The sequence below is a fragment of the Balaenoptera musculus genome, chromosome 11 (genome assembly GCF_009873245.2).
Source record: "Balaenoptera musculus isolate JJ_BM4_2016_0621 chromosome 11, mBalMus1.pri.v3, whole genome shotgun sequence".
Lineage (NCBI taxonomy): Eukaryota > Metazoa > Chordata > Mammalia > Artiodactyla > Balaenopteridae > Balaenoptera > Balaenoptera musculus.
The window spans coordinates 11,734,218-11,761,879 of record NC_045795.1 but is presented as its reverse complement, the minus strand read 5'-3'; the positions used below and the strand labels follow the sequence as shown (position 1 = coordinate 11,761,879).

The 27,662-nt window shown below is 53.9% G+C and overlaps 2 protein-coding genes across 2 annotated transcripts in view; one reads left to right on the top strand and one right to left on the bottom strand.

Moving 5' to 3' along the window:
• DTNBP1 (dystrobrevin binding protein 1) overlaps window positions 1-10,611 on the top strand; it is a 119,893-nt gene extending 109,282 nt beyond the window's left edge. Inside the window, exons 8-10 of the mRNA XM_036868502.1 lie at window positions 47-202; window positions 7,187-7,330; window positions 8,634-10,611. Of these exons, the coding sequence (XP_036724397.1) occupies window positions 47-202; window positions 7,187-7,330; window positions 8,634-8,851 (518 nt within the window). The 3' untranslated portion in view covers window positions 8,852-10,611. The remainder of the gene's footprint in view (window positions 1-46; window positions 203-7,186; window positions 7,331-8,633) is intronic.
• JARID2 (jumonji and AT-rich interaction domain containing 2) overlaps window positions 10,567-27,662 on the bottom strand; it is a 241,911-nt gene continuing 224,815 nt past the window's right edge. Inside the window, 10 exon segments of the mRNA XM_036868501.1 lie at window positions 10,567-11,595; window positions 14,791-14,898; window positions 17,812-17,995; window positions 18,586-18,716; window positions 19,159-19,341; window positions 20,245-20,350; window positions 22,723-22,837; window positions 23,499-23,569; window positions 23,657-23,775; window positions 26,345-26,437. Coding sequence (XP_036724396.1) covers window positions 11,437-11,595; window positions 14,791-14,898; window positions 17,812-17,995; window positions 18,586-18,716; window positions 19,159-19,341; window positions 20,245-20,350; window positions 22,723-22,837; window positions 23,499-23,569; window positions 23,657-23,775; window positions 26,345-26,437 — 1,269 coding nt within the window. The 3' untranslated portion in view covers window positions 10,567-11,436.

Genomic DNA, 27,662 nt, shown 5'->3' with positions numbered 1-27,662 from the left:
GTCCTTTTCCAAACCCCGCCTGACCCCAATTATTCTGTGTCCTTAGCTGAACTCGATGCGGAGCACGCCCAGAAGGTCCTGGACATGGAGCAAACCCAGCAAATGAAGCTGAGGGAGCGGCAGAAGTTTTTTGAGGAAGCCTTCCAGCAGGACATGGAGCAGTACCTCTCCACGGGCTGCCTGCAGACAGCAGAGAGGCGAGGCAAGTCAGGGAGCGGGCCCCGCGCTGCGTGTGGCTAGGGTGCTGGCTCCAGAGCGGGGCTGGGACAGAGGCTCAAAGGGGATGCGTCCTGCCGTCTTGGTCTTGCTGTTGCTGTTGCCTCTTCTTATAGTTCTAGGCTTTTGTTGAAGATATTTAGAAAACGTGGAATGCATTTTTTTTTAAACATTAAAAAGACAAAACAAACATTAGCCATAATTCTGTAGCACAGGATCCCTAATCCCTATTACTATTTTAGGGTGATTCTCTCTTGTGCATGCCTATTTATATAGACTGTACATATATCTGGCTTTGTATCTAACTTTCCTTCATAGTGTATGGGGATCTTTCCCCTACATTATTAAAACTCCTTTGAAAGGGTATGTTTTAAAAGCGGCATCTTCATGGTCAGGACATATCCTAGCAGTTTCCTAGTTGGACACTTAAGAATCTTTGCCTCTGTAAGTCGTGCTGTGATGTACATCTAGATGCATCTTATTGTTCCCAAGAACATGCTGAGGGGCACAGGAGTTGGATTCCAGGCCCCTTCACCAGCCTTTCCTTCCCAGGACCTGGTGCCTGTGGAGGAGTGGTCTGGGCGGGCAGCTGACGTTTTCTCTCTGGCCAGCGCAGGAGCAGTGGGCAGCGTGTACAAGCGTCCTGGGCTTCCCCGCTTACCTGCCCTCCCTCCTCCTGGAAGCCCCTGCTCCTCCCAAACCTCTGTGCTCATTCTTCCTCTTTTGCCTGGCCCTGGCCTTTCCTCTCCATACCCTGCCCCTCATGGAAGCCCCCCTCCCCCAGTTTATCTGTTACCCTCCCTCTGTTCCTTCCTTCTCTATGTGCTCCCCAAGGAGAGGTTAAAGAAATCAAAGAACGAGGAAGGAAAAGAATGTAGAGAAAACAGACTAATAGGTGTGACTTAGAATGACTGAAGGATGCGTTACGTTGACAGTGCTTCTTAAACTGAGGTGGATGGTACAGATTTGAAGTTCAACTGCTTCATCTCCAGTCAGCTCGCCCTCTGTGTGTGCCACTGATGGAGAGTCTGTCTTCATCTGGGAAAGTCAGACTGCATGTTCCCTCAGAGTACGTTCACTATTCAGTTTCTTTAGTGTTTGGCGCTGGTTATGAAGAGAGCCATCCCTGTTCACTCCAGGGATCTGTGTCATGTTGTGGGCAGCAGCTGAGAAGGACATCATCACCCTAGTCTGCTTGGGCTGCTATAACAAAACAACACAGACTGGTAGCTTATACACAACAGGGCTGGAGGCTGGAAGTCTGTGGTCAAGGTGCTGGCTGATTTGGTTCCCAGTGAGAGGTCTGCAGCTTGTCCTCACTTGGCAGGGAGAGCTCCATCTCTGGTGCCTCTTCCTAGGAGGGCACTAACCCCATCCTCAGGGCCCCACCCTCATGACCTCTAGAATAATCACCTCCCAAAGGCCCACCTCCAGAAACCATCATATTGGGGGTTAGGGCTTCACCTTAGGAATTTGGGCGGGTGGGGGGGGCACCCAAACATTTAGTCCATAACACACACACCCCAGCAAATCTGCCCCACAGATTTGAGCACAGTGAGACGTTATGCCAAGACGGCATGGGGAGGTGGGAGTGAAGAAAAGAGCAGTAGAGACTCTAATGCTTGTTCAGTTTAGTTCAGCAGACATTTCCTGCGCACCTGCTAAGTGCTCAGCAGAGGCAAAGAGAATATGAAGGTGCCTCTTAGGAGATCCCATCCTCAGGGGATGAGGACACAGCAGAGGCTGCAGCTTCAGAAGTCCCTCTTCGTTGGCCGTGAGCCTGCTGAGACAGGGATGGGCTGTTACTGCCGGGTCCTTGTGGCCAGCACAGCCCAGTGCTGGGCAAAGAGAAGGAAGGGCTCGGTCAAGACGTGTTGAACAGATAGCAATTAAGTATTAAGGAATTGAATTTTCATGGTTTCAAGCACCTAAAAAAATGTCCTTCAAGTTTCAAAAAAGTGTTGGGCTCTTTTTTTTTTTTTTTTTTTTTAACGTAAAAAAGAGAGTCACACATACATTGCCAATATGTGTGGTTTTGAAAGCACTGAGGAAGAGAATTGGAGGCCTTGGGCTTTTCAGCTTCCTGCTTCAGCTGGAGCAGAAAAGATGTTCACAAATATCAAACAGGCTTCTCCACACAACGCTGTCCAGGGCCATGCCTTAGACTTCCCAGCCTGGGAGTCACACATCCCTTTCTTACAGCATATTCATCTCCAAGGATGAACACGCTTTCATTTAGAAAAGTCAGTCAAAATAAGAATCTCTACAGTGAACATGGTATTTTACACTCATTCCACTAAATCAGAAATAGCAGTCTGAATTTTTCTCACTTTCCAAAGCATCATTTTTTAGTTAAGACAAAGGCATGGAAAGTTTTATCCAGAAAATGATCTAAGGGTGAAGGGATATCTGTGCCCACTGGGATTGTGGTGAGGCTGGGAACCACAAAGTGGGGAGCCTCACGCACGTGAAGGGGAGTGAGGGCAGTGCCCACCATGCTGAGGAGCAATGGGAACCTGGGGCCCACGCATGCCCAGCAGCTCCACGTGCCATTAGGACGTGATGAGGTGTTTTGTAAGACCCTGATGCAGGTTTTCTCTTCCACCTGACAAGACTCCCATTTTCTCAGAAAAACATCTACTGCTTTCACTTTGTTGCTAAGCACCTGGGTATCCTGACAGTGTGTAGTTAGTTGTGACTACATCACCTTTGAAGATGTCCTGTCTGTACCTGTGTGTTCCCACTGTTAGACCTTGGGTTCCTGGCATCTCTGCTGGGCTGGTAGTTCAGTCAAATCTTGTGTAGCCAGGGGCGCCCCCTGTGCCCTCAGACACTCTGACTCAGCCCCTGGGTGTCCCAGTGCCTGGGGAGGGCAGGAGGATGTTTGGGCTAGTGCTAAACCCAGTAGGTCTGGGGTAGGGCCCAAGAATGTGCATTTCCCACAAGTTCCCCAGGGATGCTGAGGCTGCTGGTCTGGGGTCCACATCTTGAGAACCGCTTCTTTAGGGTACATAACTAGGACACAGTCATAGGACGACAAGCGTATCTAACTGTACTGGATTCTGTCACAAATACCCACACCAGTTTACAATCTCCCAGAAGCTGTATGTGCGTGCTCCACTCCCTCCACAGCTTTGTCAACACTTGGTAGTGTCAGATAGTTAAAATTTTTCACCAATTTATATGTATGAAATGATACTTTATTTTGGCTTTAATCTGCAGTTCCTTGATTGTCCATTTTTCTACTGGTTGGTTGTCTTCCTTTAGAGTCTTACACTCATGGTATCAGCCTTTTCTGATGATGTCTGGTGCAGATACCTTCTCTCAATCTGTGGCTTCTCTATTCTAGTGTAGCCTTTGCTAAATGTGTTTATTTTTAAGCTTTGCCCACTTTATTTTCTTGCTTATGGTTTGTACTTGTGTCTTGTTTAGGCAATCCTTCCCTCCAAGTTATAAGGATACTCTGCTATGTTTTATTCTAAAAGTTTCTCTGTTTTCCATTTTATATTTGGCCCCTAAATCCACCACCATTTGGTTTTTGTGTGCATCGTGAGGTAAGGATCTGACTTTAATTCTTCAGAGCAGTAACTATCTCAGCACCAGCATTCTCTCCACCGCTCACATGGTCTTCTGTGAGTTTCAGTACAACTGAGTCTTTTCTAGGCTTTCTTTTCTGTTCCAGTCTTCTGTTTGTCTGGCCTTGAGCCAAACCTCACTATCTTAATTTTAATTCTTCATTAAGTAGTGGTTCTCAACCAGGGGCAACTTTGTCCGTTCGGGGACCCATGGCAACGTCTGGAGAGTTCTCTTTGTTGTGATTGAGGTGGGGGGTCTGTAAGTGTCCAATTCAAAAGGCTTGTAAATTGGCTTGCTCAGATGTTTCCTGTTACTACTCAATTTTGGATTGCTTAATTATCAAAGAGGTACATTAGATCCTCATTTCCCCCATGATTATGGACTTGTTACCATTTTCCTTGTGATTCTTCCATATTTTGCTTTATAAAAATAACCACAAAATATATAGTCACATAGAAATTCTGAATTACCTTCCTGGTGAATGGAACCATTAAAAAAATCACTAAGCAGGGGCTTCCCTGGTGGTGCAGTGGTTAAGAATCTGCCTGCCAATGCAGGGGACATGGCTTTGAGCCCTGGTCCGGGAAGATCCCACATGCTGCAGAGCAACTAAGCCCGTGCGCCACAACTGCTGAGCCTGTGCTCTAGAGCCCGTGTGCCTAGAGCCTGTGCTCTGCAACAAGAGAAGCCACCGCAATGAGAAGCCTGCACACGGCAACAAAGAGTAGCCCCCACTCGCTGCAACTAGAGAAAGCCTGCGCATGGCAACGAAGACCCAATGCAGCCAAAAATAAATAAAATTAAGTAAATAAATTTAAAAAAAAAGAAAGGAACAAACTACTGATACATGCTGTAGTGTGGATAAACCTCCAAAGGAAAAAAAAAATCACTAAGTGCTGTGTTTTACCCCAATAATGCTTTTGTTTCCCCTTTAAGTCTATTTTTTTTTATATTTATATAGCCATGTCAGCTTTCTTCAAGTTAATTAGTTGTTTGCCCACTTCCCATTTTTCCTTAAATTTTTTTTAATGTTTCTGTTCTTATATTTTAGGAGTGTCTCTTACCAACAGAATAACTAGACTTTATCACTTACAGGAAACATTTTCAGGAAAATAGAAAGCAGCAAATACGATGGTAGTAATGAAACCAGGCAGCCAGTGATCACAGCAAATGTAAACGAACCAGATCTGACACATAACAGATTATAAAAGTGGCTTCGTTACCACCTTATTCGGTGCTTTCTGTTTTCCTGCAAGTGCCCCCTACGCTTTTAGTCCAATTATTTCCCCCCCTCTTTAAGAGAATGGCACAGACAGAAAAAAAGGGAGACTCTGCTCCTTTCAAAACTGAAGTCAAAGCCAGGCCGAAACGCCACCAAGGACTCCACAGTCACAAAGAAAACCCGCGTGATCCCCACCTTCTCCCCCACAGAAGAGCAACCCCCAGAGGCACGAGCTTGACCCCTGTGCACTCAGGTCCCCCTGACGGGTCAGCCTTGCAGGAGCCCCAGGGCAACACCGCCCCGGTGTCCCCTGTGAAGTGGCCGTGATTCCTGCACGGCCAAGGGCGACACTGATGGCACATGTCACCCGGCTCCCCTGCCTTGGATGTTGCCACCTCGAGTGGGATGTCTCAACTGTAACAAGCTTTAACCTGCTTTAGTGCTGAGCCTTCATGATTTCTTGTGCCCAGAGACAATCAGATTCCCACCTTCCTGCCAGACAAAACAGGGATCTGGCTCTCGTCAAGCCGCCTCTCCTGTCATTATCGTCCAGTCCTTCAATTCAGCTGGAGTAAATTCCCCAAATTTGATACTATTATGATTATTTTACTCCGAGTTTTATATATACTCACAGACTTACATGTCTCTTCCGTGCACTTCGGCCTCCCTACCGGGACCCATGCCCTCTTCCCTCCTCCTGTGGTCCGACCTTTGCTGAGAGCAGGCGTAGGGGGGAGTCATATCTCACACTTGATCTTAAGAGATGACATTTACCTCACCTCTTTGAATCTGTTATTCCACTGTCTTTCTGACTCCTGTTGCTGAGCTGTCGGTCTAAGTATTTCCTGATCTTTCCTAATCTGCGCTTTCTCTTTGATGTTCATCATTTCGCTGCAGTGGATTAGGTGAGGATTTCTTTCATCTGTCTTGCTTGGCATGTATTTTGTTCCTAAATCATGGATGCCTGATCTTTCAGCAAATCTGGAAGGTAACCAGCCTCTTTGAATATTGCTGGTCCCTACTGTCTCCATTCTCATTTTGGAACTGTGAATATGTAAACTTTTGCATTTTCCATTTCTCTTAAGCTCTTTCATACTTCCCACTTATTTCTTTGCTGTGTAGTGGAGAATTTGTCTTCTCATTCACTAATTTTCTATTTGGCTGTCACCTCTTTAACTTGTGCCCGAAGTTTTAAATTTCAGTGATTTTTCCTAATTTGGAAGTTATTTGGCTTTTTTTCAAATGCCTGATCTGATTTTTGACACCTTGTTCATTGTTTGATTCAATCTCTTCTTTCTTTAAAATATTTAAAGCCACTTTGAATTCTCGGGAAAAGATGCTAACAGTCTTTGTTTCGCTGACCCTCACTCATAGTGACACGTGTACTGTAAATTCCGGATCGGATTGGATTTTCTGTTGAGTTTATATTCCTGTGAGACCCTGGGTTAAGGATGTGTCGACATCCAGAAATTTCTATTTGCTTGTGACAGGCAGCATCATGCCTGGGATGATTTAAGTTACCTGGCTTGTAGTTTTCTGGACCACAGAGGCAGTTTAAATATGAACGCCAGACCCTGGAGGCGCCCCTCACTGTGCCCAGGCTCAGACTTCTAGTGCTATAGCGTCCTTCTGCTGGTGGGCTGATTTTTTTTCTAGTCTGTGCTTTCACTGCACGGAGCTCTTGGTTGCAACTCGCCAGCTTGTAGATGTCCAAACTTTGCTGTTAAGATGAAGACTAGAGAAATGTCACAAGGACAGGGAAGACCCCAAGTGGAATTGTAGTAAAGCTGGGGGCAACCACAGCCAGAGGTGTCTGGCAGGAACGTCAGCCTCTTTGAGTCAGTGCCCACCTCCGAGGCCAAGAATTGTCTGATGCAGAAAGGGTTACCTTCAGCACTTGCAAGCAAGAGGGCTGGGGGTGAAAAGGAAAACTGCTGTGGCAGGTTAAGAGGTAATAGTAACCAAGGTTAAGCTAGGATGGATTTAAAGTACCAAACGGGGACATGTCAGTAATACACTGCTCCAAAGTCTATTTTAAAAGTCTGGAGTAGCAGGAGATATTTTACACCTAGGAAACACAGTGTGCTTTTAGCCTAACACAGTGGAAGCTCACCTTTTAAAGTGTTATGAAATGACAGAAGGTCTAAGCTCTCCCTGTGCTGGTCTCCCCAGAGCCCATGGGCAGCTTGTCATCCATGGAGGTGAATGTGGACGCACTGGAGCAGATGGACCTGGTGGACATCTGCGACCAGGAGGCCCTGGACGTCTTCCTGAACTCCGGCGGCGAGGACGACACCATGCTGCCCCCTGCCTCAGGTCAGGCGACACGCCTGCACACGCCGAGTCACACCTAGTTCCACGACTTCCCTCCACATGGAGAACCGCACAGGGCTGTTCGGTTGCACACGGCGTGCACAGCTCTTCTCGTTCCACTAACCCGTTCCACACGCACTCTGGCCTCACAGAAGTGGACAAACGAAACACTGGCTGTTGTGGTCGTGAATTTCTCAAAGACTCTCAGTGCTTTACCCAGATACCTTCAGTGAACAGGGAGCCTTCTTGAATTGTGTTCTTTCTCCTCTGGCTCGGAAGTTAGAGTGGGGTTTTTCTGGTTAAGCACTAGAATTTTGGGGAGGTGGGAGCTCTCTGGTGTGGCTTCCCCCTCCCCCATTCGGCAGGTATTTTTTTGATCTCTGCTGTGGGCAAGGCTAAGGTTTGTGTTTAGCACTCGGCTTGTATTTTAAAAATTAGTTGCAACCCTGTGGGCACGTTACCTCCATTTAATGCCTTCCCGAAATTTTCATGTTCATTCGGCACATATTTACTGAGGCTTCGGCCCTATAGCTGGACTCAATTTATTTTAAATTTCGGACCATTCCTCCTGGGTGGGTGGTCTTCGTAGATGTAATTACAGAGAACGAGTTTAAGTTTCTTCCACGTACAGAAGAGCGAAAGGCCAGCCCTTCAGCAGCACCTGCCCCTTAGCTGGTGGTCCCACTCCATGGGCTGCTGTCCTCACAATTCAGGACCGGGGCTTCCTGTCTACGCGTGTCCCTAAGGTCTCCACAAAGCAGCTCCGTCCGTCTCCCCTTCCCGGGAACTGCGTGAGCAGTGCTGCCCCAGGGAGGGAGGCCCTTGTCCCGCCGAGAAGGCCGGCCCCTTGCCAGGGTCAGGAAGAGACTCGGCTTTGATTCCTTTAAGAGGATCCACAAGGGTTTTTCTTTTAACGTCCATTTCTTTGAATTATTTCAAAGGATATAAAGAGGTAAATCTAGATTATCAAGGTTACGAAGAGTGCTCCTCAAAGAAATGCAGTGTTCGCGGTTTGGCCTTGAGCACAGTGCTTTATTGGATACTGGGAAGGGTTCGGGATCTTTCCATGTGTCACAGGTGGCCGAAGGGTCAGCTCGGGCCCTGGGCTGCCTCTGGCGTCACCTAGCTCAGCATTTTCGGGGGCAGTTCCTGCACTGCCATGGGGCCTGGTTCTGCGGCCTGCACGTCACAGGAACAGAGAACTTACACCCGTTTTATGTTCTGTGCGAGTTCAAATGATCATCTTCAGGGGCAGTTCTCAGATGCAGTACTTTTATGACAAGCTCGCTTCTGCTTTATTTTGCAGGACCTGAAGCAAGCCCCGGTCAGGATGCAGTTACTCTTGAGGTTCCAAATCCCTCCCGATCCCGAGCCACACGGCCTTCCTCATCCTTAGCCTGCACCGACCCGGCTGCCCAGGACCCCAGGGAAGGTGGGGAGTCCCCCGTGGTCCAGTCTGACGAGGAGGGGGTGGAGGTGGACACCGCCCTTGCCACCTTACACACTGATGACAGTGACTCCTAAACCCGGGCGCCCGTGCTCTGGCCACCTTCAGGGGACAACACAGCTGTGCCCAGAGGCCCGCGGTGAAGGCAGGTGGATTTAGGGAGGCTCTCGATTTTTACCCAGTTGCCATTAATGTGTGAGAAACTGACTGAAACAACAGCTACAATAAAGTTTGAGGACCGCAAACACAGCCGGCTTGTACAGAAGGGCTGCTAAATACACACGTTCTGCAGGCCTCAGAGTGCAGGCTGGGCCAGGAAATTAGGTGTCCCCCCGGCTCGGCACTGAATGGCAAAGGCCTTTACAGGCAGGAAACTGCTTCCTCTCGGCTCTAACCAAGTTTGGGTTTTCTTCTGATCATTACAAAATTATGAAGTCCAACATGCACGGCCTACCTTAATAGAGCACACACCCGGGCCCAGAGGAAGAGAGAGAAACCGAAGCCAAGCCCACACGCCAGCCCGCTCCTGACGGGACCCTGCTCCCCCAGGGATGTGTTTTCCCCTCTCCCCGCTCACTCACAGCCCAGGGACGAGGGGCAGGCTGGCGCGAGGAGGGGCGGCTGCGGCCCTACACCCTCGTGGCCACGCTGCCTGCTGGTGTCCAGGGGCCCCGCGGAAAATGAGAGGCAAACGGCAACCGTTTGGGTTTTGTTCAGAGGGCATCCAGGCAACCGCCAGCGGAGGGGAAGTGAGATTAAAGATTAAAATTCGGTGTTCACTCCACTCCCTGGCCAATGGGACAGACCCCCTCAGCCCATTTATCAGAAAACATCTCATTTCATTCACTCATCTTCCACAAGACAGACAAGTGTCCAAAAAACTTTGTTTTTATTATTAAACCTTGTAGTACAAACCTGAAAAGTAAACAAAAAACTGGCAATAAACAACATGAAGTCTTCCCTCCCGGGGGAGGGGTGCAGAGCAGCGCTAATAAATTAAACGTCAGACCGTAAGCCGTAGGCAGAAGTTCACTGTCCAAAAGAGGGCAAGAACACAGCAAGGCCATGAAAACCGGACAAGCACATTGGAAAACACGACTCTGCTCATGTCATTGTTAAATATTCCAACACAGTTCAGTCTTCTGCAAACGACAACCGACAAAGTGTCACAGGACGCTCCTGACAGCCCCACCGGCGAGCTCAGTGCAACACGGGCAGCTGCGGGATCAGTGAATCCAATTATGAAACAAAGAACAGCTTGTGAAAACAGTTTCCCTTTTTTATTCCACACATACTGTACACACAACCGGAGAAGGGCAACAGCTACTCCATTATTATTTTTTTTGTTGTTGTTCAGTGATGTAAGCAGCACTTATAAATGTTACAAGAAAAACCCTGTAAGCATCCAATCCAACCGATGAAGAAACTGAAGTGTAAGGCTTTTCTTCATCTCGTCTTCTCACCCCCTCCCCTCCCCCACCCAGAAAAAGGCTCAAGTATTTAAAACAATTTACAGGCGTATGTACAAAAGGGACGGGATTTTTTTTTTTCTTTTTGTTACAACATGAAGAGAAAAAAATAGACCGGATGAGCGCAGATGCATTTTCACATTCAAAAAGAACGGCAGACCTCCTAGTGGCTCTAGATGTGATCACCAACAAAACGAGTTTAAAAAGAAAGATTAATGCTGACCTGTGAAGGTGTAAAACAAGCTGTGAGATGAAGATGGAATGTTAGAAAGATTGCACATCCATGACAAAGAAGCACTTAACGGCTTCAATCACTTTTTTCCTTTTTTTTTTTTTTTTTTCTTAAGGATGCTATTGAAGGGTTTTTTGATAAAGTAGCCAACAGCACCAAAAAATAACAGAATGGATTTCCTAATGAAATCAGGCACAGGTTTCCCTCACGTGACCCCCTCCAAGGCAGGCAGTCTTTTTCTTCTCTTTCCTTTTTTTCCTTAAACAGATGCATAGTGATGTGCTGGTAAAGAGAACCTAGTCACTCCGACTTCCTCATTTTGCCTATGGTTAGGAAACAACGTCCACCTTCAGCTGCCATAACCGCCCAAAGAAACACAATGGGGATTCTCCGGTTTTAACAATTACAAACTCATCCTGCACATGACAGAAGAAAAGACAGCCAAAGTAAAGCCATTTCTTTCAAGTTTTGTGTGTGTGTGTGTGTGTGTGTGTGTGTCTCCTATCCCTTTTCCTCTCTAGAAAAAATCTGCTCACATTACTGACGGTTTTAAAATTTGTTCTCCAAACTTCACCCTCTTCAAAAATGGGTTAAAAAGCCTTTTTTCCCCCAACAATTACAAAAGAAAAAAAACAAAAAAACAAACAAAAGAAAACACAAACAAAAGTCAAACAAAAAGGCTTTTGTCAGCCACAAGGGGCAATACAAATTAATAGCCCCTCAAGGGTTTTAAAACAGTGAATATACGGCAGTTTCAAAAATCTGACTGCAGTATCTAGGTATTCTAAGTACAAAAAAAGTTCAACAGTTTAATGCTAAAACAAAATTAGTTCTCTAAAACCAGAAGAAAATCTTCTTCAGAGCTAGTGCAAAGACAGCTTGTATCCTACAGCCAGTACTCCAAACTAGAATATAATAATTACAGAAAAATATCTATCCCCGGCCCCCGGTGCTGGCGTCTTCACGAGGAGGAGGCGGCGAGCCGGGAGGGCGGCACGTCCACCGTCGCTCTCTTGCGGGGCCCTCTTTTTGGTGTGGGTTTACTGAGACAGTTTTCAATGCTGCCGTTTTTACCAGATACCTTGCCACAGATCTGATTGACCAGGCTGATAATTTGTTCCTGTTTCGGGTTGAAAGGAAGACACAGGATTAGCCAACGGAAGAGCGTCGCCAGGACCCCCCAGGGAGTCACCTTCATCAAACCACATCAGAGCGGCACCGAGGGGGCGTGGGGGGGCTGGGTGGCCTTGGAAATCCGCCCCGAGGTTCCCAAGTGCAGCGGCCTGGGAGCTGGTTAGGACAACAACTTCCCGAGACCGAGGTCCCCTGGCCAGGCACCTAAACGAAACACTCCTTCTCGGGGAGAAACCTGCCTTTTCTCATCTGGAAGCCAAGGATATGGTACACCAAGTCCCTTCCTGATGGGCAGCTTCCTAACCCCACTTCCCCCTCCAGGGAGCCCAGGAGCGCCCCCTGGTGGCTGTAAAGTCCAAACGTTCACAAGCTGAAAGCCCTGAAATACCTGCAGCCCCAAAACCAGAGTAAGCGTGGAGCTGTTTCCTTAGAGCTGCTTTCCCGTCTGGTCTGTACCTTCACCCGTGTCCACGAGGTCCCTCGCCGCCGAGACAACACAGCAGCAGGCTTCCTGCTGCCGCCACCTGGGCACCTCCTCGGGGCTGAGAGGCCGCCCGGGGCCCCAGCAGGAAGGGGAGGGCTGGGAAGTGAGGGGAGACTCAGGCCTGAGGGCCCAGGGCCTCTCACCTGGCTCCCTGCATGGTGACAAATGCCTGGGGGCTGCTTGTTGCTCTCTCTGGCTACTCTGGAGCCTACTTAACCTGCTCTTGCAGATGAATACAAACACGTGTCTATAAACGTTTCTTATTCCCTCCTCAGCGAAGGGGAGAGAACAAACGGAACAAGAGAACCATCTATCTGTTGGCGTCAAAAATACATGTGTAACTTTAACACAACTTGCAAGAAACCACGGGGAGGAGTATTAAAATGGCCCCTGTTCTGCCACACACTCCAGAGCACCTGCTGGAGCCAGGGACGGACGGACCAGGAGGACACGGGGACAGGAGGCCACTCCTTCACTCAAGCCTGAGGGTCAGCCTAGTCCGGGCCCAGGCCTGCTCCCAGGCACTGCAAACATCGTTGGGCCACTTAAAGCACTGACGATACACATGCTAATGAAGAACAAACAGATGAGCTTCATTAAAGCCCAGTTACCTGCAGCTAAAGCCACCTGGGCAGCAGGGGGTCCGAGGAGGCAGCCGCCTGCCTGCACCTGTGTGACCGAACGGCTGGACAGAGGGGTCTGACTGCTGGGCACCGGGGCTCAGACCAGAGCTGTGCTCTCAAAAGCCATTTCTGAGATCCAACCCAGAGCTGGAAATTCCCCAATAAAAAAAAAAAAAAAAAAAAAATACAGTTCAACTCAATAGGGAACTGACTTGTGATTTTCATTTACTAAAACAGACCACTGGCAAAGTAGGAGGCTTACAAAACCTTTTCTCTTCCCTATGCGTGAGAACCAATGATTAAGCTTCAGACCGACAGACCCTACATATGTGATTCTTTTCCAGGATTTTGGTCACATCAAGACACCTAGCTCCAAGATGGGCTGGAGGTGGAAACTAACCCACGTTTTGTCGAGCTTCAGAATCATCTCGAGAAGCCCCAGCGCCGCCGGCTGTACCCTGCGAGTTGCCAGAGATGCTCTGACTCAGACACGAGGGTTTATTTTTAACCGTGCTCTGACATTTGCTGTTCAAGTGAAGAAGCAGGGAGGGGAAAGTGGTTATTGGCCTTCGCTGAACATGCTCTTTGAAAACAAAGAAGATGCAAAGAGATCTGTTTTCAGCTTTCCAATCTTACAATTTAGCCAAAGGCTTCTGATCAGGTCCGACCACAGCCTGAGAACCCCACGGGCGCCCGCATCACCTCCCGGGGCACCCGGCCCGGCCCTGCCCTGCCCGGGGCTGCCGTGTGTGATGGCCGGATGAGGCCGCCTTACGTGAGACTGGCCACCCCAGGTTTGGGGGGCAGTGGGGATGGGGGAGCCGGCAGGTTCCACCCCCAGAGAGGGGCTCACGGCCGGACACCACAGGGAGGAGGACGCTTCTCTGGAAGAGGGCGGGCCAGGAGGGGCCACAGGGTCCCCAGAGCAGTCTCCCAAGGTGGACCCCCCCCCCAAAAAAGGACTCCGGGTCAGTCAAGGAGTAAAAGGGCCACGTGTCTCCGGAGCTGCGAGCTTGTACCTGGAAAGGCAATCGCAGAGCAGCCTGGAAGCACGTAAAACACACGTGACGAGACGAGACAGGCTGCTCTGGAAGCGGAGCCCTGGGTGCTCCATGCCGGCTGGAGCAGTGCCCTCCGCATGGGGGCACCTAATCGGCAGCAGAGGCCAGCCAACACAGAAGGCACCTCGCGTGGAACTGCCCCAGGGGACGGCTGCGGTTTTCAGAGGGCGGAGCTGGGATTGATTCAGAAGGTGAGACCTTCGGGAGCAAAAAGTGAAAGGCTCCGTGTCTGCCGAGGCCCCGGGGTGAGTGAGGGCAAGGGCGCGGGCACTCTCAAGGCCGCCCCCTTGGGCACCGCCCGCAGCTCAGCAAGTGGCCGCGGGCTCTGAAGTTCACCACGCGCTGACCCACAGCAGAACCGCTGGCAGCTGCGGGGAGGGACGCCGACACGGGCAGATGGGCACGGCGGTTGGCACTTTGTGTCCCAGAGACCCCGTGGGGCCAGGGCCAGGAAGGCTCCTCAGGCCGAGTCCCGGGGCACCAGGGTCGGGCTGCTCTGAGGACACGGAGACCAGATGGACGCAGCCGCGAGGCCCCTGAAGCGGCCCTCGGGCTGGAGGGAAGGGGAGCCCTGGCTTGGCCCTGCCAATTTCGGTCTCGGTCTGTCCCGCGCTGTCCCCTCAGGATCTGGGCCCCGACTGGAGGTGACGGCACAGTCCCCTCCAGACAGTGCAGCAGCCACACCCCGAAACCAAACTCCTTATGAACCGAGCCCCTGAGGCCAGGAGGGAAAGCAGAGCGGAGCGTGCTGCGCACGGGCTCGCTGCGGCACGACAAAGCGCGGCCAAGGACACAGATCCCTGCGGCCTCAGCTGCTGGTTTCTCCAGGCCAGTGGAACTCAAGCCGGACCTGCCCACTCCCCCATCCTGGCGCAGGGAGCTACCTTCCCACCACGTCAGGCTCCGTCCGGCCAGAAGGCGCCTGGAACCAGGCCGGCTGCACGCGGTCACGACAAGAGCTGTGACACGGACCACGCGGGCAGGGGACCGCTGCCACCCCACGAGGCACTGACCTCGTCGTAGCGGTACATGAGCTTCAGGCCGCGGCAGGACTTCTGCTTCTCCACGTGGCGCAGGGCGCACTCCAGGCAGAAGACCACGTTCTCGTTCTCCTGCACGACCTGCGGGACGAGAGGCACCCGAGGCTGAGGGGACTCGGGGGTGGGAGACGGGGGTGTCCCGGGAGCAGAGTGTGGGAGGCCTCCGCCCAGGCCAGGGGTGTCCGTGACCCAGAGACACGGGATACTGACGAGAACACCAACAAGTCACCGGGACCAGGATCGTCCGCCAGGAAACAAGTAAGTGACCGTCTCTGAGCTGCACCCAAAGGCCTCGAGGGCCCTCTTGGCTCCTGTGCACTTTCCCGCCAGAGGGTATGAGCGCGGCGGGCTGGTGGACAGGGGCTGAGGGTCCTGAGACTTCTGGTTCAGAAACTCCCCTGGTACAGAAGGTGCCAGAATGGCCACACCCTGGACACTTCTGCGACAACGCATGTTTCTCCTGCTCGTGGGTGGCTCGGTTGGTCCAGCTGGTTTACACCACCTCGGGAGGCAGCACCTCCGTCCTCCCTCCAGCCAGCACGGTTCCTGATCCTTGCCAGCGAGGCTGAATCTCCGGCCTGCAGCTGCCCTGAGGATGCGCTGGCACCAGGGATGGGCCGAGGCCCCACAGATGCTCAGAGCTGTGTGTGTGTGGGTGGGGGTGGGGGGGCCATCCCTCACCCCAACCCTGACTCCCTGTCCTGGTCTCACTCAGTGTAAACAATGCGAAAATGCTGCCTTGACACACCAGATGCGAGAGCATCACAGGTCTTTTCATAAGGATTCAGGGGAAAGACCTAGGTTTCTTATCTTCATTGTTTCTAAGCAAAGACAAGAAAACAAGCTGGGGGCTTCCCCGGTGGCACAGTGGTCGGGAATCTGCCTGCCGGTGCAGGGGACACGGGTTCAGGCCCTGGTCCGGGAAGATCCCACATGCCGCGGAGCAACTAAGCCCGTGCGCCACAACTACTGAAGCCCGTGCACCTAGAGCCCATGCTCTGCAACAAGAGAAGCCACCGCAATGAAAAGCCCGCGCACCGCAACGAAGAGTAGCCCCCGCTCACCGCAACTAGAGAAAGCCCGAGCGCAGCAACAGAGACCCAATGCAGCCAAAAATGAATAAAAACTAAATAAATTTATAAAAAAAGAAACAAAAAAACAAGCTGTAGGAATAAGGAAATGACACTTATTGGCACCAACGCATCACCCGGGGCTGAGGACAGGATCAGACATAAATACGAAACAGTGAACAAAAACATATAAACCCCTTAGTACCTAAGCGATGAAAAGCATATATAAATAAAACCTCAATTTTTACCTATGTATTCAGGATATGTGCTTTTTAAAATAACATTCTGGCTAAGAAATCCTGGTGACAACTCTCAGGGTACAGCTTTTGGAGGGACAGCATAAAAATGAGCCCACACCCTGCTGTTTTCTGAGCCCAAGGGAAGGGACCAGGGCCACGTGAGGTCACAACAGTCACCCAGGCTCATGGGAAATACACGATGATTGTTTCCCACGAGAATAACTCCATTCTAATGCAAGAGGAACGAACACAGAACTATGCGGCTTTTATGAGCGACGTTCACAAAACATTTTTAAGATCTGGGGAAATTCTTATGACTTGTTTGTTTTAAAGACAGCATGGTTCTTGATTGTATCCTTTAAAAAGCCTCTGGGAAAAGAAAGCTAGATAGAAGAAAATATGTAAAGTGGGATGCGTGGTTGTTATGGACTGAATTATTACCCCTTCCCCAAATTCAAACATTGAAGTCCTAATCCTCAGTAGCTCCGGAGGTGACTTATTTGGAGAGAGAGCCTTCAAAGACATAATCAGGGAAACTGAGGTCGTAAGGGTGGGTTCTAGTCCAGTATGACTTACTTACGTCCTTTTAACAACAAGAGATTAACACACACAAGCACACAGAGGAAAGGACCTGTGAGGCCACAGGGCAAAGCGACCGTCTACGATCCAAGGAGAGGCCTCAGAGGAAGCCAACCCTGGTGACACCTTGATCTTGGACTTCCAGCCTCTAGAACTATGAAAAAAGGGACTTCGTTGCTTGAGGCAGCAGTCGGTGGTGCTCTGATACGGCAGCCCTAGCCAACTATTACAGTATTCCTCCCATTATTTCTCAGTGCTCTGACGTCTCACGTGTGACAAAGGGCATCTGGCTCAGCGGGAGTGGCCACGTAGTCCCCTCTTCTCTGCAGGGCGGCCAGAGGGGTGCCGGGGACGCAGGGCGAGGGGGTGAGACAGCATCACAGTCACGCGGCACATGGCCAGGAGGCCAAGAGTCAGACCTGGGACGCGCTTGCCGCTCTGGGCCTTGGTGGCCACGTGGGGCCGGTGGGGATGCACGAGTGGGACATCGCGCCGGGCGTGGGGCGGGCACTTACTACCTACGCTTCTCTCTCGGGAGGGGGATTCTGCACAGGCACAGGCAGGGAGAGGGCAATGGCACCGGCTGAGGCCACAGCAGCGGGGGGCGTTCCTGCGTCTACAGAGACCTGTGTCAGCGCATCTGCCCACGGGAGGCGAGAGGTGGGTCTGCACCATCCAGCTGGCCGTCCAGCAAGCCTTGTGGATGGGGGTCCCCTGTGGCCTGGGATGGGGTCGGCACGGGGACGCTAAGGATATAACATAGCCCCAGGCTGGGCTGGATCAGCCCCTCAAGGAGGCTGCAGGAGCGACCAAGAAAGAAGGCAGACGGGCTGGACTGCAGCAGCTCAGGGGGCTGCCTTCCAGCCAGGACCAGACACAGGGAGGCTGGAGATAGGAGGTGCTGCTTCACCCAGACAGATTTCGGAGTCCACAGGGCAACAAGATCAGTCACATGGCTGAAGAGAAGCTAAAAGAGACACGGAAAGAGACGGGGCCCCCACGTCTCCGCAGGGCAGCTGCGTGAGGGAGGGTGGGCAGGGGCCAGAGAAGGCAGAGCCGGGGGCCAGGGGGACGGAGCGGCGGCCCCGAGGCAGGCGGGGGCTCACCATGGACAGGTAGCACAGGTGCTGACAGATCTGACACCGCCTCTCCGAGGTCTCCAGCTGCAGCCACTTCCGAGGCTTCTTCTTCCCATCGGGCGCCGCACTGCTGCCCTCGTGGCTGCCGTAGCGGGCGGAGGAATGGAGGCCGGCCTCGAACAGCTGCCGCCGCTGCCGCAGCTCCGTGTCCCTGTCCAGACACACGAGGCTCAGGGCGCCGCGCGGCTGGGCCGCGGAACCTCGGGGCCCAGCCTCCCCACCTGGGGCCTGCGTCCAAAGTCCAAAGGCTACCCCCAAGGGCTCTCGGATGGCCGGACCCTGCCTGCGGTGAACCCGGGGCAAAGCGCCCAGTGCCAGCCGGGGTGCCCCCGCACCCGGGCCAAGGACGGACGTGACAAACTATCTGCCGACGTCGGAATCAGAGGGTCAACAAGCGCGTGAAGATCGTGTGCTGTCCACCAGCTCCGCTGAGCCTCTGCAGGTCACGTGGGAAGCCAGGCCAACGGTCCCTTCAATTCCTGCCCTGTCTGTTCCTTCCCAGGGCCCTTCCTTGCTCGTGAGGGGCACCGAGGACCCGTGAGGCCAGGGGCTCAGGAGCCGCCTCCTGTCCGTTTCCACAAAGAGGGTCCACCTCCTGCAGCATCGGCACCCCGAAGCCTTCGCCGGCTGGCCAAGCCCCAGGCGGGCCCTGCAGCTCCGAGCCGGTGGCCGGCGGTTTCCCACAAAGGACGGGCCGCACCCCCATCCCGCCCGGCCTGGGCCCCGGGGGTCCTGTGTTACCTGAGCTCGTCCAGAAGGGCTGAGATGGTACTGAGAGTGGGACCGTTTTCCTTTTTCGCTTCCGCTTGTGCGATCTGGTAGAGTAACTTCTCCATGGAGAACGGCTTAGCTATGTGGCGACGCTTCATCTCCTGCAAGGGGCAGTCACGTCCCTTTAGGGCAGATTTTCAATGCTAGGCAGCTGTCAAGGGCTTTCTTTACTGGGGAGGGGTCGCTATCCGAATTTTCAAATGTTGAATTCCATCTGGATTCAAAGCAATTGAAAACTGTACGACAATCGTGTCTCCCTGGAGAAAGACACCAGGCACCAGGTACTCGTGGCTCCGCCAGCCGAGGACAGTGTTTGCCTTACACACCTTCAGTACTGACCTCCCAGTACTGACCGACCTCCCAGTACCGCAGTGGGTCAGTAACAGAGCTCGACGACTTTCACGATATAGTCAACCTCTAACAGCTCTCCCTCCCTAAAAAAAACTCTCAGCCAACTCAGGTTTCCAAGAGTCACTTTGAAATTAAACATTATCTACACATAGACACACGCACAGGGACGCGTGCCAAGGGCCGCCTGCCTACCTTGGCCGTCTCGAAGCCCATACTCGTCCACTGGGTGGTGGCGAAGTGCACGGTCTCAGAGACGCTGTAGCCGCAACACACTTTGGACACAAAGGATCCCGGGAAGCAGACGACGAACTGGCCGCTCTGCTGCACTGTCCTGTGCACCTCGATCCCCTCCCTGCACAGCACCTCCGGGGAGATCTGTGGAGACCAGGGCTGAGCCGCACGCCCGCCAAGGGCCGCCCTCCCGGGTGCCTCCCTCCCACCGGCCGGAGCTCTTTCCGCGACAGCCTGCCGGCACACCTGCCCTCCAGACGGGGCATCGGAACCTAAGCCTGCTCCCGACACAGATTACGTTTTGTATGAAAGACGTTTTCTTTCTCCTTTAGAAAATAAAGAGACGTAACTCCTAAACAAAGGAGGAGGAAGTTCTAAACTGATACAGGCCCAAGAGTGACCACGATTCAGGCAAAGGCGTGGCCGCTGTGAGCGCCCCCGTGTCCCCACGGGCACTGCCCGGGTTGGACCGGGATCCGTGTGCACAGCACGGGGGCTGCTGCTCACCTTCTCCGAGCCAAACCCAGAGTGAGGCGGGCCCAGGAGCGAAAGGAGACCCAGGCAGGGTCAGCGGAGGCCAGAAAAGCCTTGAGCTCAGGTTGTCAGAACACAATTCTAGGCTAAAGAGGTTCCCGGCAGCTCAGCAGGCTCATGACTATCTGAAAATAGGGTGACCAGCCGCTGTGCTCATCCCTGAGTGATCCTGACCAGAGGCCCAGGTGGCCCAGTCGTCCAGCTGCCCAGCCCACCCCAGTCGCGATTTACAAGAAAACAAAAAACAAAAAACCACCAGGCCCGGAAACAGAGTCAAAGGTCCCCACGTGCATGAGCCCCGTGTCCTGGGCCATCAATCAGAGGAACGCACTTTAGTTTGGTTTTCATAAGAGAGAACATTTTGCTTATGCTGGATCCCTGGAGGATTTATTTTTCATTGTCCTCTTTACCTTCGAGGGGCAGGTCGACAAAGAGGGTGAGCTAATAAAACAACTGCGTCGGCCACGCCACCTGACACAACCCCAGTCTCCACCACCGTCTTGGCCCCCGTACCATGACGTTGCTCTCGAGCATCTGCAGGCCGGGGGTGCCATTGGCTTGCAGCAGGGTGTGCACCACGTCCTCGAGCTTGTTCTCCTCCTCAGCAGGAATGCAATACCTGGGTGGTTTGAGATCAGGGCAGAAGGAGTTGACAAGGACCCTCTGCCCGGGAGCCCGTCCTCCACGCTCCCTCAGAGATGAGCAAACAGCAGCCTGGAAACTGGCCCTGGGCGCAGGAGGGGAGGTGGGCGCGCTCGTAGGCGTCCCCAGGGTCTCCTCCCAGGGCAACTCTGCCGCTTCTGCCCTGTGGCCAGACTGTGGCCACTCCAGCAGACAAACATGCATCTTTTATGCAGATCTGACCTATGCGTGAGCCAAAAAGCCTTCAAACCAAAAGCAGATGTTTAAAAGCCCCTATAAATCAGATCCAGACATATCTGCACACTCAACAGCCTCTCGTGAGCCTCCCAAGCTGCGACTTATCGCTGGGCTGGCACCTGACACTTTTCTGTTGCAGACAGAGGATGCTGCAGGACTAGGATTCGGTGTACACAAGAGACGCACAGGACAACCAACCCCACCAGGGTCTGCGTCAGGGGAAGGGAGCGGCTGCACAGGGGCTGGGGCTCAGACAACACGGACCCCGCTGGCTGGAGCCAAGGAGCCCGGGAAGATGGTGGGGGAAAACACGGCCCAAACTCAACCAGAAGGACCTTGGACCCTCAGTGTGATCCCAGGGAGCAGGAGAATGGGAATTGCCACTTATGTCCCAGGAGGACCCAGCAGGGACACACCTGCCACCTACAACTCCCGAGATCCTAGTGCCGGTGGTCAGCACGCAAGGCAGGCACGTGCAGCCTCCTCAAGGCCCCTCCTCTGGGACCTCCCAGCCCCACAGTCCACAGGCTTCAGTGGGACATCTGAACCCCCAGAGCCGTGTGACAGGTCTTCAGGCTGCCCAGGCCTGGTGGGGAGGGCACGCACCTGTGATGAATCCCTGGAGGTGAGGGATCAAGTCCTGACTTCTGCTGAGTGAGAGGATGCACTCACCACATCCAAGGCTCTTTTCTTTTAAGCGCTTGTTATTTCAATGCCAACATATTCTGTTACGGATTTGTGATTTAAACCCAGGGTTTCTAACCTCAATCACATGTTTTAAGAAAAACCACACACCATGAAGTTCTCTGATCCTATCCGGCCGCCTCTCTCCTCCCCATCAGTGAGGTTCCAGGGATTAGTCTTCACACAGCCCACAGAACCTCGGGTTTCCCTGCCTCTCACTCAACGGCCAAGCAGAACAACGACCACCGGGGCCACGAACTTTCACCCCATTACCCTGCGGGGTGTGGGCCACGTCACTCCACTTTCCGATGAGGAACCAGGGTCCGGTGGGCCCGTCACAGGCCTGCGTGGGACCCTGTGACTCTCAACTCAGCCTGGCCGGCGCTGCCCGGCAGCGTCTCCGTGGGGAACGGCGCTGAGGGCTCAGTGGCTCCTGGAGGAGGGCCCGCACACCCCCAGCGTCCACGCACCGGCCGCCCTGCGTGGGACCGTCCGGCTGTCCACCCGCAGCTCTGCCCGAGACCCCAGCCCCACCGCAGAAGATCAAGCACAGGGCCTGCCCGCCTCTACACCGACCGCCACTCGCGCCGACGCAGCCGGGAGGCAGGGCGAGTCGTGATGGCCAGACTGCTGCCGACACTGGCTCCTTGGAGGGAGAACATTAGTTCTAAGACTTTGTTTGTTTTAATAAACGATGCTAATCACCCCATTAGGACCGTAAACCCAGTTAGTGTGGGATGGATGCGGTGCCGGCAGCCCGTGAGACGACAAGACATCTGATTATTTGCAGTGATTTCCCATCTGCCGTCGTAAACAAAGGAGCTGAAGAGCCAGCTCGGATCAGGGCTGGTGAGCCTGACGGTTAAGGATCACGCCTGGGAACCGGGCAGAAGGCTTCCTGGGAAACAGACAAACTCGTGCACCTCCCACGGCAGGAACTCCACTTCCAGTAAGAGCTACTCTCTCTCTGCAGTCGGTGGACTGGGAGACACCGGCCACGAAGAGAGGCTGAAAACCACCACTCACGCGAGGCCACGGAGAGAACAGTTCACACCGCGCGAGGCGGCGGCTGACGAGACGGGTGCCACTCCCGGCCGGCTTCCTGCCGCGCTCTCACTGTTTCTGACCCTGCTATGAAGCGAACTCTTGGAAATCAACAACCACCAGGGGAAAACCTCACAGAAGAAAAGCCCCTTGTCAGCAGGCAACTGAGAAAAGGAAAATGGCCAATAAGCCTAAGAACAGATGCTCAACCTTGCTCATCACCTGAGCAAATTAAAATATTCTCCAGCAGCTCGACTTCCAGCACAGCTCCCCAGGCTGATATGACAGGGAACATGGGACAAACACGCAAAGTCAGTCCTCCAAGGCTGACAGCCATCAGTGAGTGCGAGGTGGCATCAGGAGGCCTGGGGCCAGTGTACTCACCAAATGCAGTCAGCACCAGTGTGTAAGTAGTCAATGTAGGGAAGGTGGTTTTGGTCTCGAGACCAGCATGAGGTAGAAAAGACCATGCCAATATTTAGCCAGGGAATTGTCACTCCTAGAACAAAGGGGACAGGGCAGGATGAAGACCAATGTCTCAGGGTGACAGCAAGAGAAATTGCATCTTCTCCCCAAACAAGAAAAAAGGAAGAAATGGGATTCAAAACCAGACAAAACCCAGTGAGAAGAAGGTACTTGCTCTTTCCTGCTTCTTATACAGAAACCAAGATCACATGACACTGTTGCAAAACAGTAGTGGAAGAACATCTTGACTTAAGGCAGGAAGCAAGATGCCCAAGGAACACGACCACGACTGTTGTTGACTGGCCCCCAGCCAGGAAGCAGGGCCCCTTTGTTCGGGGTAACCCCTCCCCCGTAGCGTGGGGGTCACCCACGCCAGTCACCTCCTCCAGGGGCCCCTTCTTCCCACAACACCCAGGACAACTGGTTTCTCTCCCGGCTGTGAGGCAGTAGCCCCATGGAGTCGGAACGTTCGCTCTGAAATTGGCCAAGGCGGAAAGCTGGCCATTACGCATCTGCCCAGCTTCTAGATCTGCGATTTGGTTTACCTTTCTGCATTTTTACTGACTTCAGTCATGATGCGAACCCCTCTCTCTTCTAACAATCCCAGTTCTCTCTATGCGCCGGGTGCCGCAGTCCCCTCCCCTCCAGCTCTCGACGGGGCGAGCTGGGTCCACAGCCGCCCGAGGCAGGCTTACCAGGCACAGCACCAAGGTGACGCAGGATGGAGCCCGTGTTGTTGGGGAGGACGGTGAGGTTCCATCCGTGTCTGCAGAGGGAAGCACAGGGGCGTCACGGATGGGCGCGGGGGGCACCGTCCAGGCCCCAGGACACGGGCAGGAGCGTCCGACGTTACCTTGAAAACGGTTCTGATTTTCCCACCGGGAAGCCGCTGCCATGGGTGTTGGTGTCCACCTTGCCGCAGTGCACGGCCACGTGGCAGTCCTTCTCCTCCACGAGCCTCCAGTACTCTTGCTGCGGGGAGAGGGAGGGCCGTCAGCACCGCCTTGCTGCCCGCGGCCGCGGGGCCCAGCTCAACTCGACGCCGCGAGGCGAAGGGACTATCTTCGTCCTGAACGACGGCCACTAGGGAGCAGGGGGACAGGGCCACAGACAGACGACCGCACGCCCACGGTCACGGCAGCCACGTCCGTAGTGGACGGATGGATAAACACAAGGTACAACGTCCACGGAATACGAGTCAGCCTCAAAACAGAGGGCAACTCTGACACGCGCGACGACACGGATGAACCTTGAGGACTTCACGCTAAGTGGAATAAGCCAGTCTCAGAAGGACAAACACCGTGATGCCACTCCCGTGAGGTACTCAGGACAGTCAAAGTCGGAGAGAAAGAAGAGCGGCGGTGTCACGGGCTGCGCGGAGAGAGGACGGGGGCTCAGTGTTTAATAGGAACCGACTTTCAGTTTGGGAAGCTGGAAAAGTTCTGGAAATGGATGGTGGTGACGGTCACACAACAACATGAATGGACTTCATTGCCACTGAACTGCACTTAAAAATGGCTAAAATGGTAAATGTTACACATATTTTACCACAATTAAAAATCATTTATACGAAAGGGAGGGAGAAAGCGATAACAGCAACGGGCCTGAAGACGTGCGGCCACCGTCCGTAGGTGTCATGACCACAGCCCCGGGCAGGTGTCTCAGCAGACACGCTGCACACCCCCAGTGAGCGGGCTGCACGTGAGGGTCGGACCCCCAGGCTGTGACCCCAAGCCAGCGAAACAGATGGGGGAGGGGTGGGCATGACCTAAACGCCTGCGGGGCAAGAGGGGGTCGGGATGGGCTTTGCTAACGGGTGAGAGGGGTTCAGTTTCCCCCCTCACTGCGTCTTCACTCATCATCCCAGAAGCACAGCATCACCCGCCTCTGCTTCCTGGAACCCCACTTAAAGGAGGAAGCCTCACCCACGAGCCCCCCGTGTCGGCCACCGCCCCGCCGTGTGACTTCTGCAACGAGACCAGCCCGGGGGCAGCCAGATGCCCCGCGTCAAGAAGGAAGTCGACAGCATTAAATGCCCGGGTTCCTCAAACAGACGTCCTCGCAGGCAGGGGATGACGGAGCAGCAGTCTGTCTGAGGGGACGGGTTCGGGCCAGTCCTGCCTAGACTCACACCAACCTCTGCTGGGTGAAAGAGGCGGGGGAGGAAGGGGGCCGTCCGCTACGGGGGGGCCACTCGGGCTGGTGACACCGGCCAAGGAGAGGGCCCAGCCTCTTTGCAGGATCTAGAAGTCAGCCAGACTTAAAGTGTGGAGTTGAGCAAATCTTCCCTTTGTGTTTACATATTATACAACTATTAAAAGCGAAACCTGGGCTTCCAGAGAGAATTAATTCCTGAGTAGGAAGCGACGCACAGTGACAACCCTAACCTTAGGGGACTCCCGACCAGGACCTGTGCTGTGAAGCAAAGGCGTCTTTTTCCAGCTCCGACGATCAGCCCCAGAGTCGCGTTCCTTTCCTCTGACGTTTCTCCCACAAATGGCACAGGCACTCGGGAAGCAACTGTGACGGCCACGTGTCCCAGAATCAGGGCCCCACTGGCATCGCGGTAGATGGAACATGGCTTTGGCAGGGCCAAAGGTCAGGCCACTGTGTGGTGTTCACAGATACCGCCCAGGGTACAGACCCGGGGCCTAAAAGTAATGACGGTGATGCCAAAATCCAACACGGAATTCACCAACCTGGGAGACCAGGCCTGAGCACCAGGGCGGGACCTCCTGGGCTTCTGACGGCTACCATCAGAGGTGGGGTCCCACGCGGCACAGATGCAGGGGACCAGGCGTCCTGGTGACCCAGACTGTCCTGGAAGTCCCACTCCTGGGAAACCCGATCAAATCAGGGCCCGGGCGCCCTGGTGGTCGGCATGGTTTTACCGAGAGGAAGAAGTACATATCTTTGAAGAAAAAGACGTGCTCTGAAACCAGCTGTTCACCAAAAGCCGGGCTGCGGTCCGCAACCCCTCACGCTCCGCCAGCAGCCGCCCTGAACCAGCGAGGGAAGTCGGGCCTCTCCCTGGACAGTCCCACCTACGTCAGCATCCGGGAGCCCCCGGCGGCTCGGCTGGGTGCTGCCCTGGGTGCCGACCCCCGGCCGCGCCTCACGCCGAACCCCTGCTCGCTGGCCTGGGCGCAGACGCGCTTGCACCTCTCCAACCTCATGCAACTCAGAAGCACAAAACTGGCAACCTGCCAACCCCATTAAATGAAAAACAGGAGAGAGGAAAAAGCACAACTGTGGTTTCAAGGGATTCCAAACATTCTCTTGCGTAACAGGCACCCTGAGGACAGGCCTCGGCTCCAGGGGAGTCAGGGCGAAGGTGGGGAGGCTCGCTCTCTCCATTACACCTTTGCTACCCCTGCACAAGCTGGGACCAACACGAGCTGTAACTTCTGGCCACCCCCAGAGCCCAGACGATGGGCTGAGCGCTCACGACCCCTCCGCGCGCCCCCCCGCCCCAGGAGGCCCAGGGGCTCCATCCCTGGCCCCGGGCGGAACGGGGGCCGGGACCGCCCAGCTCACGCACCTCGATTTCAGCTGGTGCGGGCTCCTTGCTGAAGCACATGTTCATGATATTTCTTGCTGTTCGGTAAAAAGTCGTTAAAGAAACAGACCTTCCCTGAAAAGAAAACAAAAACAAGAGTCAAGCGTAAGGAACAAAGCAGAGCCAGGACCCCAAAGCAGGCCACCTCGTCATGGGCCCCTGTGTGACGCGTCCTTGTGACCGGGGGCCGGGCCACGTCTTGAGTTGACACCAGCAGAGGTGGTGGAAAAACACTCCCCGAGAAAGACCCTCGGTGCCAACAAAGGAGGCGGAAGACCCCTGGCCATCCAGCGCCGGGCCAGACCCCCGCCAGCCAGCAGAACGGGGTCCCACAGGAGCCCCGGGTGCGCTGCCGAGATGCCCCGCTTCAAAGCTGCTTTCACTCCCTGGAGCCACGAGTGCAGTGTGGCAAGAGGCGGGGCTCCTCCGGTTGCCCCACGTGAGGGCAGGAGAAAGGCTGTGGCCAGGGGGAAACCAACAGCATCAAGACAGACACCGGCCGCACCTCGGGACCAGGGACCCCGGGAAAGAAACTTGGGTGACGCCTACACCCACCCTGAGGGTCCTCACGTGAGAACCGGCCAGATGAGCAGCCTGGCCTCGTAGATGTGCAGGGGACAGAGGGATGCGGCCCTTCTCTCGCCACGGAGCCACTCCCTGTCCCCCACGCCTCCCTGGGACAGCACGCAGGCTCTTCAGATTATCCAACGTCCCCTCCCCACCCCTGCACACCACCCCTTCCTGGGAATGTTAACAAGGACAAGCTCACTGGGATGACACATGGCATCACGGATATGCTTGGTTCTAAAGGCAAGCCCTCCACTCCTCCCTGACCAGGCATGCTCACCCCTTGGCTGTGGAAGTACTTACTGAGCACCTACTGTGTACAGGCCTAGTTCTAAGGGCTGCAGATAGAGCAGTGCTCAAAACAGACAACGTCCCTGGCCTCGGGGCGGCCTGGGGAACTCTGGCTCACACAAAACAGCTGGGAGGTGGCACTGAGCACGATGAACCAGAAGCAGAGGGGCAGGGCTGCAAGGCAGGTGGTCAGGGAGGGTCCCCCTAACGAGGCGGTGCTGGAGCATCCCCGTGACCAGAGCTGCAGGTCTAGGAAGGGGGCAGACCCTTCTTGCCTTTGGGAGGGCAGTCAGAGCAGTCAGCTCGCAGACCCTGCCCTGTGCTTTTGCTCTTCAGCTCTGTAAAGAGGGTTCTACCTAAAAGAGAAACTGCTGTACAAGTCCAAACTTCTCCTGACCTGCCATTCATTACAAAATAAAATCCTAACTGCTAGGAGGGACCT